This window comes from Nymphaea colorata, chromosome 1, assembly GCF_008831285.2.
Source record: "Nymphaea colorata isolate Beijing-Zhang1983 chromosome 1, ASM883128v2, whole genome shotgun sequence".
NCBI lineage: Eukaryota > Viridiplantae > Streptophyta > Magnoliopsida > Nymphaeales > Nymphaeaceae > Nymphaea > Nymphaea colorata.
Window position 1 is genome coordinate 35,553,165 of NC_045138.2, and position 13,312 is coordinate 35,566,476.

The 13,312-nt window shown below is 41.3% G+C and overlaps 2 protein-coding genes across 7 annotated transcripts; both read left to right on the plus strand.

Annotated features, from left to right (window-relative positions):
• Positions 1-891: 891 nt before the first annotated feature.
• LOC116251637 (protein DETOXIFICATION 21-like) lies at positions 892-6,613 on the plus strand. Of its 4 annotated transcripts, none has more exons than XR_007572835.1 (6): positions 892-1,257; positions 2,739-3,280; positions 4,772-5,010; positions 5,341-5,434; positions 5,645-5,731; positions 6,359-6,613. XR_007572835.1 is itself a non-coding variant. In XM_031626017.2 (6 exons), the coding sequence occupies exons 1-6, from the start codon at positions 1,000-1,002 to the stop codon at positions 6,455-6,457; spliced, it is 1,344 nt and encodes a 447-aa protein (XP_031481877.1). In that variant the 5' UTR covers positions 892-999; the 3' UTR covers positions 6,458-6,613. The 4 variants fall into 4 exon arrangements, 2 of the variants coding, with proteins under 2 accessions (XP_031481877.1, XP_049932824.1); XM_031626017.2 differs by having other exon boundaries at positions 5,341-5,459; XR_007572836.1 differs by lacking the exon at positions 6,359-6,613 and having other exon boundaries at positions 5,327-5,459; positions 5,645-5,730.
• A 2,064-nt stretch (positions 6,614-8,677) lies between these two features.
• Positions 8,678-12,936, plus strand: LOC116267145 (protein DETOXIFICATION 21-like). 3 transcript variants are annotated; one of them, XM_031648733.2, is made up of 9 exons: positions 8,928-9,065; positions 9,280-9,491; positions 9,587-9,821; positions 10,137-10,223; positions 10,307-10,363; positions 11,241-11,479; positions 11,693-11,811; positions 12,149-12,235; positions 12,551-12,936. In XM_031648733.2, the coding sequence occupies exons 1-9, from the start codon at positions 9,055-9,057 to the stop codon at positions 12,620-12,622; spliced, it is 1,119 nt and encodes a 372-aa protein (XP_031504593.1). In that variant the 5' UTR covers positions 8,928-9,054; the 3' UTR covers positions 12,623-12,936. The 3 variants fall into 3 exon arrangements, with proteins under 3 accessions (XP_031504602.1, XP_031504593.1, XP_049932735.1); XM_031648742.2 differs by having other exon boundaries at positions 8,678-9,065; positions 9,280-9,821; XM_050076778.1 differs by lacking the exon at positions 8,928-9,065 and having other exon boundaries at positions 9,077-9,491.
• The last annotated feature ends 376 nt before the right edge of the window (positions 12,937-13,312 follow it).

Below are 13,312 nucleotides of genomic sequence, written 5' to 3' on the forward strand. Positions count from 1 at the left end.
ACTACTTACCAAACCCCATCATTTTTTTTTTCGCTAACCCACTCAAGGACCCAACCTTTATAGAAAACTGTTTGACCGTGGATCTGAAATTCACAGGAACCTAAGATCTTAAATATCAGATCTATGGATGTCAGTGAAACGTAGCATTTTCGAGGTGTACACAGGTAAGAGCAGGCCAGAATTATTTCCGACAATGACGGTCTATGTCTGCCGCAAAAACCAAAAAATGCAAAGATGCAAACAAAAGGTCCTGCAAAAAGAGATACGATTGGATTTGGACCTCGATGAGACTACCACGTTTACTGTGTATAAGAACGCAGTGACAGAAATAAGCTTTAGCTTAAAGGTCCAATCCATTTGCTGCTGGACGGTCACGACCAGTTGGACCGAACGCAGAAGTCATATCTGATCAACCGTCAGATGGACATGGCCGACGCTTTCGTGTGTGAGAGATGAACGTGTTTCCCTTCTTTTACGTGGACTTGACTTGGAAAAAGGTGTCCGGAACAAGTTTTCACTGTTGAATAAAAGGAATGACCTCCAGACAATTTGGTGGATCTTGCCGACCACATTCATGGGGTCAGAATTTTAATTGATGGGCCTCTGCAGCGTAAAGATGCATGGAAAGGTATCGTCCCGTGTAAACGCGAGATGCTCTTCCATCTTTAGTTTTATTGCTGCGATCGATCGTTTTCTGTTTGTTTCTGCGCAGCTGAGAGGATGTTGAATCGACTCCTACCAAAGAGTATGGAACTCTGGACCACCTCCAAACCTCAGTCATTCAAACTTCACTCCATAGGTATCAGTTCAGGGTAATTAACCCATTACTGTGTCCCATTCAAATAGTAAATGAACCGTACGTAGGCTTATATATGATACACCAACCTCCAGGATGATCCAATTCATTACAGCCAGCCTGGATTAGGCAGGGTTAATCCTCCTCCTCCGGAGATCTCCCTCCAGCGTCTCACTGCACACCTCCCTCCCAGGGGCGAAGGAATGGAGAACGATCTTGGAACACGGCTTCTAATTAGTACCTCAGGCTGTGAGGAGGAGGGAGGTCCTCTGCGCCAAAGGGTGTGGGAGGAGTCCAAGAAGCTGTGGGTGGTTGCTGCACCTGCCATCTTCACAAGGTTTACAACGTTCGGTATCCCCGTCATCGGCCAAGCTTACGTCGGCCACATCGGCGGCACAACAGACCTCGCCGCCTTCGCACTGATCTTTACAGTTCTTGCCCGCTTCAGCAGTGGAGTCCTGGTAATTCTTACCTTTGAGTTAGTTTGCAGTCTCATACTGTACAGATTCGGAGCTCTCCGTTCAGTTGGTTTCTGTATCTAAAATTTCAGACGATCGCAGTCTGACCTATACATTCATTTACGTATATGTGAAAGGCAGGCCGCTCTAACATTTCAAGACATGACGCCATGTCATTGATTTGCTAGAAAATATGACTTAAAAAGCTAGATAGACTTACAAGGAAATCAACCATGACGAATCCACGAATGCATTTCAACTTGCTTGAAATCGTGAGCTACTATGAGTTTTTGATGGATGTGAATCTTCTTGGATCTCAAATCACCTCGAATCGGAATCTATCAACCACAGATTTGAGCGGTTGGCTTCAAGGCACGCACTTGATCGGTTGGATATGGTTAATTATCAGGTCTTTTTTGAGGCGTCTGGATTTATTTATTACACTTATATGAGGCATCTCAAACTACTTTATTTTTTTTTCTTTTAATTTCAAAATAAGTAGTTAAGCACCATATTTTTGGCTCTTAATAATATCGAAGGGAATGAACCTTTTACTTGGATGTCTAAATGGTGAACCAATTCAAATCAGATCATGGCCTCAAAGAAACATGATAATTCACATGTGCATCTGATCAAATGGCTTGGTTCTAACCATAGGGTAAGATGGCAAAAGGATGATATCACCAACATGTCTTTTCTTCGACCCGCGGCCACTTCTTTTCTATTAATATTAATATAAAGGGCGGACCGCAGATTAGGGGAAGTTACCCCTTGTCGCCGCAATCGGGTCTCAAATCCAAAGTGGACTCATCTCAAATTCCATGGATGTGTTTATTCGCCCCTCCCCGTTACACTAGTACAAACAGGGTCATCCGCTACGACTGCTGTGTATAATTGGACCGTAAATCCATGGTTTTCCTTTAACCGTGGATATGGAAACTGGGCTTTACAGCAGTTTGGATCTAGATCATCTTGGATATGAAACTCAAGGCCACCAAACGCCCTTGGTATCGGTATGGAGGGAACTTTTGCCATCGGATAACAATTTTCTTTTTAAAGAAAAAATAAGTTCCATTCGACTCTTAATAAAGACGAAGTAATCAATAGATTTTTATTGTCGGTTTGGAGACGTCCGACAAAATGGGAATCAATAGGCTTTTGTTAATTAGCGCTTTAATCATTGACCATCTCAGCTCAGCCGGACATGCAGCCCAAAGCAATTGATTTATTTAGATCTGAAAATGGGATTCCGCGACGGTTGACACAATTCAATGATCAAAAGAAATTTCTCAAAATTGGTAGCTTATAAAATTCAATCTGACAACCCGACTAAAACTATAAGCATTAAAATTTTCATGTTCTGAAACATCAAAGTCATGAGCATAACTATGATAAATACAAATAAAAAAGATAAAAAGGGATGTGTGTGTTCGTAGATTTTAAGCATTTTCTGATAACATTGTTTGGTTAATGGTTGCATGAAGTTGGGGATGTCGAGTGCATTGGAGACGCTCTGCGGGCAGGCATATGGGGCAGGACGGCACCACATGCTGGGCATCTATCTTCAGCAGTCATGGATCGTGCTCCTCTGCACCGCCACCTTGCTACTCCCTCTTTTCATCTTTGCACCGACCATCCTAGCGCTGGTTGGTCAGGCGGAGGAGATAGCACAAGCCTCTGCCTCCATATCTCTCTGGTTCATTCCCGTCCTATACGCTTTCCTCTTCTCCTACACGCTCCAGATGTATCTTCAGTCACAGAGCAAGAACTTGATTATTAGCTACTTGGCAGCTCTCTCCATATTGCTTCACGTATCCCTTTCATGGCTTATTTCATCAAAGCCGGGTTGGGGGGTTCATGGGGTCATGTTCTCCATGAACCTTGCCTATTGGATACCAAACGTTGGACAGTTTCTCTTTGTTTTCTGTGGTGGCTGCCCGAGAACATGGACAGGCTTCTCCACTCGTTCATTCGCCAACCTTTGGCCAGTGGTTAAGCTCTCCGCTTCGTCAGGTGTAATGATCTGGTAAGGTCCTTCACCTCACTTTTCAGTAATCCATCAGTGTAAACTTAGTTCACAAGATTGCTCACTGTTATGTTTAATTAATTTATCCCCGTGTTACTGTGTACACCAATTCTGAAAAGATCTGGATTTGGAGTTCATGGAGAAGGGTTCTGGTTAAGAGTACTGGTAGCATTCATGAGGCCATTTACTACAGGAAACTGGGTATGCTAGCTTGGTACATTTTGATACAATAACTCGAACCCCGACACATGGTTGACAAAATTAAATGCATATATATATATATATATGGCTTCTCAGGCCTCCTCTCCCCTCCCTACTGGGGCCTTCCAACTTTAGGGTGGTGAGAGAAATAGCTATAGTTAATGCATCAACGATGAATTCATCCTCCTGGTTCGACGACTGATCAGAAAAATGTCTAGCACGTCATAAAACTGACGAACCTCGGGGTAGAGGGCGAAGAAGCCTCATGCCATGTGTTCAACGCTTTATCTGAACCCCATTAATTGGTTGATGCTTACAGCATAGATAGTCAATTTTGTGACGATCTCGATCGCCACGCTGGTTGTGTGAACAGTTTGGAGCTCTGGTACAATTCGGCACTTGTCTTACTGACGGGAAACATGAGAGACTCTAAGATTGCCACTGATGCTCTTTCTATCTGGTACGTCATCGTATCTAATTAGTTCTTAAACTTGGGTTGTTTGAACCATAATTTGTCTAAGACAGTACGTACCTCACAACAACGTCGTTTCAGTATAATCCTCGTCGGTTTGTTCACAGCCTCAACATAAACGGGTAGGAGATGATGATATCCCTGGGATTCCTTGCTGCAGCCAGGTACGGCAACTTTGTCGCTTTGCTAATTCTTAATGTATAACATTAAGATCTGAAAATTTTGAAGTTAATTAACTAAATGCTTCCTCTCTCTCTCTCTCTCTCTCTCTCTCTTTCTCTCTGTGTATATATATATATATATAATTAATACAGAGATTGAAAAGTCAATTTCTCAGTATTGGGTCGTCAAGTTGTAACCCTGCGTGAATTGTGAACCCAATGAGGATTTATTTGATGCAGCAAAGGGAAGTAATAGGAAGGTATGGAAATCTCAAAGAAACAGACAGAGCGACATCGTTCGTAGAGGGCAATTTGTTTGTAGCACTCACTTTATAGAGCGCGATTTATTTGTAGCACTCATATTAAACATGCGGGTAGATGATATTTTAGTTGTTCACAGTGTAATGCCTTGATCTATTTTTAATGCGAAATGCCAAATTGACCAATGTTTAAGACCTCTTCTTTGCCATGTTCATGGCCCAAGCTAGCGGATCTTGGGTCCAGCTTTTATGCTGTCAAGCGCTTAATTTATGTTGCCTATCTATGCAAAATGCTATTCCTTGTGTAAATTTAATGTACGCATGCATGTGGGCATTTCATAAGTTAGAGAGTGCTGGAGAAAAAATATTCATGACATATTCATATATGAAATTGCAGTGTGAGGGTCTCTAACGAGTTGGGAAGAGGAAGTGCAAGTGCAGTGAAGTTCTCTATCCTGGTCGTGGTGGGGACTTCATTTGCCATTGGCTTCCTACTGTTCCTGATCTTCATGGCAGTTGGAGGACGTGTTGCCTATGTGTTCACGGACGACGGAAAGGTGGTGGAAGCGGTTTCACGCCTCTCTTCTTGGTTGGCTCTCTCCATCTTACTCAACAGTGTTCAACCAGTGCTCTCAGGTGCTTTTCCCTCTTAGAAGCCGAACGTATGCTCCACGATCTTATTTAAAGATACTGCTCGAAAGCTTGTGAAAAGTGCTGCCATGTAGCAATTGTTTAAATGTTTTGCTACAGGTAGCTTGCAAATATATGCCACAGCAGAGTGATTGAGTACCTCTGGGAGATCATAGAGAGAATCCTCTGATAAACCACAAGCAACAATGTCCTTAATTAATTTGAAACAATATAATTTCATTCTTAATGCAACCCATGCGTTGGAAACTTAATTGCTGTTCAATTATTTGTATGTGTCAACTACTGATGCATCTAAAATTAGCTGCACGCGCACAGGTGTTGCTACTGGTGCAGGTTGGCAAAGCTTGGTGGGCTACGTGAATCTTGCTTGTTACTACCTCATTGGTCTTCCCTTGGGAGCTGTGCTGGGGTACGTTTGGGGGCTTCAAGTTGAAGTAAGCATTGTGTAGCTTAGCTTATTGTCTGCTCGTTTTTAGCGAATCCAACTCAAGTTCTGGAACTCTTTAATTCGGGCGTCTGACCTGAATCAATACTCATAACTAATAGAAGCTTATACTTGCAAGGAAAACAAAATCATCCTCACTTATATTTGCATAGTACATGTTTGTTTGTCTCGCAGGGAGTGTGGATTGGAATGATTTTCGGCACTGCTCTTCAAACATTTGTATTAGTCTACTTAACGTGGAGAACCGATTGGGACAAACAGGTAAACAGCCTTACATCAATCAGCAGTATTTCGATCACCAATTTGACGCCAAAAAATAGAATAAAAACGAATAATGTTTTACTTTATGGCCAAAAACAATGTTAATAGTAGGTCTTCAGCCAATTAAGGTGCAGTCCAATGCAACGCTGCTGGGGAGTAGGGTCCCCTTCCCGTTTACTAAGAAGAAAGAAAAAAATGACATTTGCAGAAGAAAAAATTAAGGCGAATTCGGTGTCTAACAAAAGTCGGTCTTCAATGGAATTCCTTTTGAAGTTAGAGTTTCCATTTATTTTGGGGATTCATGAAGGCCTTGAAATTTAATTCCAAGCATTTCCGGCATTCCTACCTTTCATGGCTACACGAAATTGCAGGCGTGCACCGGCATCGAGTATAGCGTTCAGTAATTGAGCTGTCTCCTCTGGCATCCGGAGAAAACCAGGGTTACAGAAATTAGACCTTGTCGATTCAGTTGAAATATCGGTCGACTCAGGGGATTCACCTGACTTCGAAATTTATGATTTCAATATTCTCCCTCTCCCTCTCAAGAACAAAGCAAGAGGGCAGATGGATCTGAAAATTAATTAAGCAGAAGAAGTTGCCGCTGACGCGACTTTGCATCTTGTGCAGGTCTCTATGGCTGTGGAACGTGTGAGCAAATACTACCTGTCTCGCCCGCCGACCGCCGAGACATGCGATTGCCGTGCTGCCCAAAACCCCCTCACCTAATTAGATCATGTTCTTTAAATAAAGAAACATCAATAATGGCGAACTAGAAGCCAAATTTGGCAAAAATTAAGTCCAAAACGATGTTTTCCCAAGTGCTATGTATGGCCTTGTATAAATTAATTGCCCATGGGATCTATTTATCCATTTGCTTATTCATGTAGTGGCACCCCTCATCGTTCATTGGCTATTACTCCTCGATTTTTAAATTAGTGCCACTCAGCCAAAACTTTCTAACATCTTTACTTACACTCGCATCTCACACCTGACTTCTCACTTTCTTTTCTTCTTATTTTTTTCCATGAATGTTTAGTGAGATGAACACGACTGGAGCTGCTTAAACGGTTTCAATTAGATATTGGAAGGATCGAGTTGAGTTAATCCGAATGAATCGTTCAATTTGAATCGAACGTCCTAAATTATATATGGCCAATCCATTCGATTCATTGATAGATACAAGGTTGGCACACGTCGCGTACACTATTCATCATGTCAGGTTTTTTTTTTTTTTTTAAATATTGAAAGTTTGTGTAATTCTCCATTATAATTTATATTTTTATTTGTAAATAAATAAAGTAATATTTTTTTCCAATATTCTTAAGTCGTAACTGATTCAGCTGAACGGACTAAGGACTCTTCTTCCCCCTGCCTGCAATTGAACCCTCGTTTCACCATCTCTCTCTCGCCCCAATTCTTTATTGCTTTCCGTTCCATTGTATATTTTTAAGACCACCAATCTCCCTTGAGAAGCGACAGATTATGGTACTTCTCCATCTCTTCTCACTTGTATGTATCCTCTATGCTTTCTGCATCTTTTATTTTAGTTGGTTCATTTAGAATCTTGTTGGCTGCTTCTTTGTGGCTTTGAGGTTCCTTATCCTGCGGTGCACAAAATCATGTTCTAGTTCGTTAAAGCCGCTCTCAGGATCTTAAGGCCTAAGAGTTAAAGCAACTTACGCTCCCCCATGCTTCCTATGTGATGTAGATGTGCTCTGCCTTCTTTTTCTGCACTTTAAATTTCATGATGAAAAATTTGGCTGCTGTTTCGTGCTTTTACTTGCTTTATAGGATAGTGAAGAATGTTGCACGTGTTCGCAATTGCAGGACAATTGATTGGTTTTTGCTTAAAAACTGCAAATACTTGCCAGTCAATTAGGAGAACCACTGCTGCCTTCAGTAACTTTTGGCCTAATTGGTCTCGTTCAAATCCTTGTGTAGGAGATAACCAGAAAGTGAATATGCACATGGTGTTCATCTTATCATTTGAAAATACTATATATATATGAACAAACAGATATGAGATTTGTGGAAACATCACAAACAGATATGATCCCTCCTTGCATTGCATGATACCTGTCCCCTTGACTCAGAATAATAATAATAAAAAAAAAGTCATACAAACCGCGTCGTTGCTACTCCTTCGTTTCGTTTCTTGATGTTTCCTTTTCGAACTTTTTACGCCTCTAATTGACTAGCAATAACTAAGCATTATAGCCTTCGGAAGGTTTTAGTGATAAAAAAAAAAGAAAACAAACAAGGGGGTAGGTTTGGGTATTTTCGATAATAAGGTGTACTTTTTAGACTTTTAACATTTTTACAATTTCTTCTCGTCCTCCCAAAAAACTTTTGATTTTTCATTTTATCAAGATTATACGTTCCTGTACATGCACGCATGAAATCTCCTGCTTGATGTATTTTGGAACGTTGATTACTTCTTTTTTGAAATTTATTTGTATCCAAAATCAAATAGTGTGTATTTGGATCTAAAGCTATCCAAGTCTTGTTCAGATAGGTCCAGATCCATGGTTGGTCTATCCCTCCTTCGATATAAAGGGACGTGGGGGGACAACATTCCTAGCCGAAGATGTTTGAAATGAACTAGTGACGGACGCACCATTTCTTCCTTTCTTTCTTTAATTTTAGTTAAAACGATTTTCGTTTTTCACAGGAACCTCGATTAACAGCTACTTTATTCGTATTACAGGAGGCAGACACCAACTAACACTCTCGGGTAATGCCATTGCCATTGCCAAATCAAAATCGGTGGACGACTGGTAGGCACAAAAATTCTTTGCCTCCATCATTTATCCGTTTGACCAGCAGGTATTATTGCCCTGTGCCACAGCTAACGCTATGAAATTTAATTTGAGTCAGATAAAAGCTTCTTAGTTGAAGGAGGCCGAACCGAATGGGTATTATTTAAGTTAGCTCAAAAGGCACAAGGGCAAAAGAAAGAAAAGAAATATTAATTTATCATCAACCCACGGTCTTGTGCTTTTTGCTACTTTGGTCTTCCCTTGCATCCAAGGTTCTGTACGTGCTTACATTTCGAAATAATGGGAAGCAGCTTAGAGACAAGGCTTCTTCTTCTTCAATCAGCTGCCCTGCCGACGATGATGACACAGAGAAGCAACACCCTCGCTTGACCAAGAAGGTGTGGGAAGAGTCCAAAAAGCTGTGGGTGGTAGCAGGTCCAGCCATCTTCACAAGGTTCTCAACGTATGGTGTCGCAGTTATCAGCCAAGCTTACATCGGCCATTTCGGCCAGACTGAGCTTGCCGCATATGCGCTGGTGTTGACTCTCCTGTGTCGCTTCGGCAATGGAGTCCTGGTAAGTAAATGGAGTCCCGGAAACTAATATAGTAATATTGTAGTTCCGCAAAGTCATTTTGAAGTTTCTCTTGAATCTCCTGCCTGAAAATGAAATGTAGTCTTGGTAATATTAAGGTTTTCACACGATTCCTCTCACGATCGAGAGTATCCTTACCTACACGTCTTGGCAATATTAGTCCCGTAAGTAAGGCTCATAATGCTGTGATCTGCAGCTGGGCATGGCCAGTGCGTTGGAAACTTTGTGTGGTCAGGCGTTTGGAGCAGGACAGTACGCCATGCTGGGCATCCATCTCCAACGATCATGGATCGTGCTTCTCTGCACCGCCACCTGCCTTCTCCCTCTCTTCATCTTCGCCAAACCCATCCTTGTACTGCTCGGACAAACCGAGAGCGTATCAGAGACCGCTGCCTCCATGTCCTTGTGGTTCATTCCTGTCTTGTATTCCTTTGTCTTCTCCTTTTCTCTGCAAATGTATCTGCAGGCACAAAGAAAGAACAAGATCATTGGCTACTTGGCAGGTGTCAGCTTATTGCTTCATGTGTCTCTCTCATGGCTTCTTGCATACAAGCTGGGGATGGGAGTGGAAGGCGTCCTGATTTCCATGAACCTCGCCTACTGGATTCCAGATATTGGGCAGCTTCTGTTTGTTCTCTGCGGTGGCTGCCCGATGACTTGGTCTGGTTTCTCCACAACTGCATTTTTTGATCTGTGGCCTGTGATTAAGCTATCGGCCTCTTCCGGTGTAATGCTCTGGTGAGGCCCCTCTCTCTCTCTCTCCCTTCTTCTGCTTCCATCAGCTTATGTAGTTATGCACCCCTCCCATGAGCCGAAACCGACCGATTTAGGTAACCCTGGTTTTAGCATCAAATCTATCATAAATTCCTGTACTCTTTTTGGAAAAATGAAAATGTAAAATGACAAAGTAATACTGAGAAAGAAGAACGTATTTAAAATGTTTAAGTAGTAGAAGTTCTTGATATGAATTTCTTTTTACCCATATGAGCTAGAGACATTAAATGTTCTGGAGATTACTTGGTCGAATTGATTGAAATTGGCCTGAAAGTGCAGTTTGGAGTTGTGGTATAATTCAGTTCTCATCCTACTGACTGGAAATTTGAAGAATGCTACAATTGCCCTTGATGCTCTGGCTATCTGGTTCGGTAATCTTAACCTTCGCAGCCTCGCCTGTTAATTATATAGTTCCATTACCTCAAATACTTTTCTCATGTATTGTGCAGCCTCAATATAAGTGGGTGGGCAATGATGATTTCTCTTGGATTCTTTGCTGCAGCCAGGTACAGTAAATTTGTGTGTGCGAGCGCATGCACCGTTTTTCTTCCGTTTGTTCGTCTCCCCGTTTCCCCATGCTTACATAGCATAGCCGTTATGAGAGAGGGGGAGAGAGAATTGCCATCATCAGATAAACGATAATATAAGTGTCCTTTTTCTCTTTAGAAAATAACGCTGGGAAATAAATAAATATTAGGCTCTCAAATGATGAGATTTAACAGTAGGACTGGCGCTTGAAATGCTTGATTTCAAAGCCGAACGATTCCACATACTGTTCGGCCGAATGGACTTTACATATTTTTATATAGTTTTCCAATTGTACAATTGCACGAAAATCGTTAGGCTTCAGAAATCTGCTTTCCAAAATTTTTTACCATACAAATCTCCACTCCTGCACTAAACTTACAGATCTACCCTTTCGTCAGTTCGTTTCAATTTCTCTACCCTCTTTATAAGCTTATCTACTGCTTCCTGTCGGCCCAACATTTAATAGCAGAATACTCGTCGCCTTGAGTTCTTACCGACCACCATCAACGCATTTATTTTCTCAGCACCATCCACATGTAGACAGTTCTGAGAGGTGGTGCAGAGCTTTTGGACCACTTGCTCTGTGTGTGACTATTATTTTTTGTTTATGTGGCAGATGAAGAGTGCCATTCGGTTTTCGAAAATTGTAAAGAAATAAACAGTGAAATTTAAAATCGTCCTTTAATATAAAAACGTAACCTTGAGTCGGTACTGCAGAGTTTTTCAGCAAGTGCAGGAGCAAAGGCATGCATTAAACATGGAACGCCTCGGTAACATCACATAGGGGAAGAGAGAGAGAGAGAGAGAGTAGGTGTGTGTGATGATTGCTGAACGTAATTAATGAACGTATTGCAGTGTGAGGGTGTCGAATGAACTCGGAGGAGGAAGCGCCAGCGCCGCGAAGTTCTCAATCCTGGTCGTCGTTGCAACTTCAGCCGTCCTAGGCATTTTACTTTTTGTGTTGTTCATGGTATTCCGCGGATCTGTCGCGTACGTCTTCACGGATGACCAGGAGGTCGTGGACGCCGTTTATCTCCTGTCTCCTCTGCTTGCCATCACCATCTTGCTCAACAGTGTACAGCCCGTTCTCTCAGGTCTCATGTCTCTTCCATCGCCAACTCTACAGTACACATAATACAACTCGATCAAAAAGTTCAATAACATTGTTTTGTTCTCTGAAAAAAGAAAGGACCGACTGTTGGATCTTGCAAAGAATAAAATCTTTGCTTTTTGAACGTGTTTGTTCATTTGTTCACCAAAACGTAGTAGATACTGTTTGCATGTCATAACTCGTGAGTTGGCTGTAGGTGTCGCTGTCGGCGGTGGATGGCAAGCCGCGGTGGGGTACGTCAACATCGCGTGTTACTATGTGGTGGGCGTTCCCTTGGGACTAGTATTGGGATACGTTGTAGGCCTCCAAGTTGAAGTGAGTATGCCTACACTTCTCCATCTCGACTACTCTTTGGATTTGGATGCAAAGAAGCCCGAGTCTGGGTACCAATCGCATGTCTGATCAGCTCCCAAATTTGACTAAATATATCTGATATATATACAATTACCAATTGTACACAATCCGAGTCAGAACCATTTTTAAATCAACATCTTTAGAAAGAAAAACAGGTTCAAGGTTCAATATCCCCATCCAGTGTTGAGTTGCTAACAGTCACTGGGATTTTCTCTATGTATGTCTCTTAATGTCAATTCTATCTGTCTTTGTTTTCAGTTTGATTCTTCATTTCGCACCGGTTATTACTGTTTTGCAGGGAGTATGGGTAGGAATGGTTATTGGCGTTGCCTGCCAAACAGTTGTACTAGTTTATTTTACAAGGAGAACTGACTGGGACGAGCAGGTATGATGCCTTTACTTTTTCGTAACGGTAGGACGCATATGTTTCCATCCAAACTGACATCGATCTATTGGCTTTCGGTTAATTTTCTTTCGCAATGAGAATAATTAGTATTTGTTTGTTAAATATGCAATTAACATTCATAAGGACATTTTTTTTTTTTTTCAAACAACAAAATATTGTCCATGAAAACATCTGTTTCATGAAAAAATTGAGTCCTAAGTACACAATGTCCTCATCAAATGCGCTCTTAATACATATATTCTTATTGTTTTTGCATCCTTGATTTGGTGCTACTTCTACTTCTGTCTTGTGCAGGTTTTAAAGTCTAAGGAACGTGTGAACAAATATGCCGTACAAGATTTTTGTGATACTCCACGAAACGATTGAGAGACAGTTTTGTTTTATGTTTGGATGTGCAGAATCTATGCTTTCACTTTTTACTGTGAATTGGCATAAGAACCACTCGTATTTATGGCTGATAGATACATCACTGTTCAACGATAATGGAACAAGGGGCAAACCCCGGACTTTGTTTTTCTTTTGAGGGTGCGACGATTCATGCGTGCACTTTGTATAGTAAAATGCCGTAAAGGATGTTGTTTGTTTTTCCTTACGTCAGCGGGAGGAGATCCTACAAAGACAAAGTTGCGTGTAAAGGAGCATGGGATATTTTTGTAATTAAAAAAAATCTTTTATAGTTTTTTTTAATGTTTTTTTTTTATTTTCATGTAAAGTACTTTAATCATTAACTATATTGAACACGAAAATTCATGACGGTCTTGGCCCTCCGGTTTGGCAGATGTCAACCCACCCTTTCCTAGTATCAGTTTCAACATTAAAAATCATAAACGGGAACAACCAGCCACTTAATCAACCTACTTATAAGTTCTTCAATATTCTTTACAATTTTAAATTCAAGATTGAACTTTTTAAAAAGAAACGTTACAATCTAAACCTCTTAGGGGACATGCGTTCCCACATGTGAGACAATAGATTTAAGTGTAGACCTAACTCTAATACGATTGTAACAACTCGGCCTACTACTACACAAAGTTTGAGCTTTTTGTTTGGTGGATC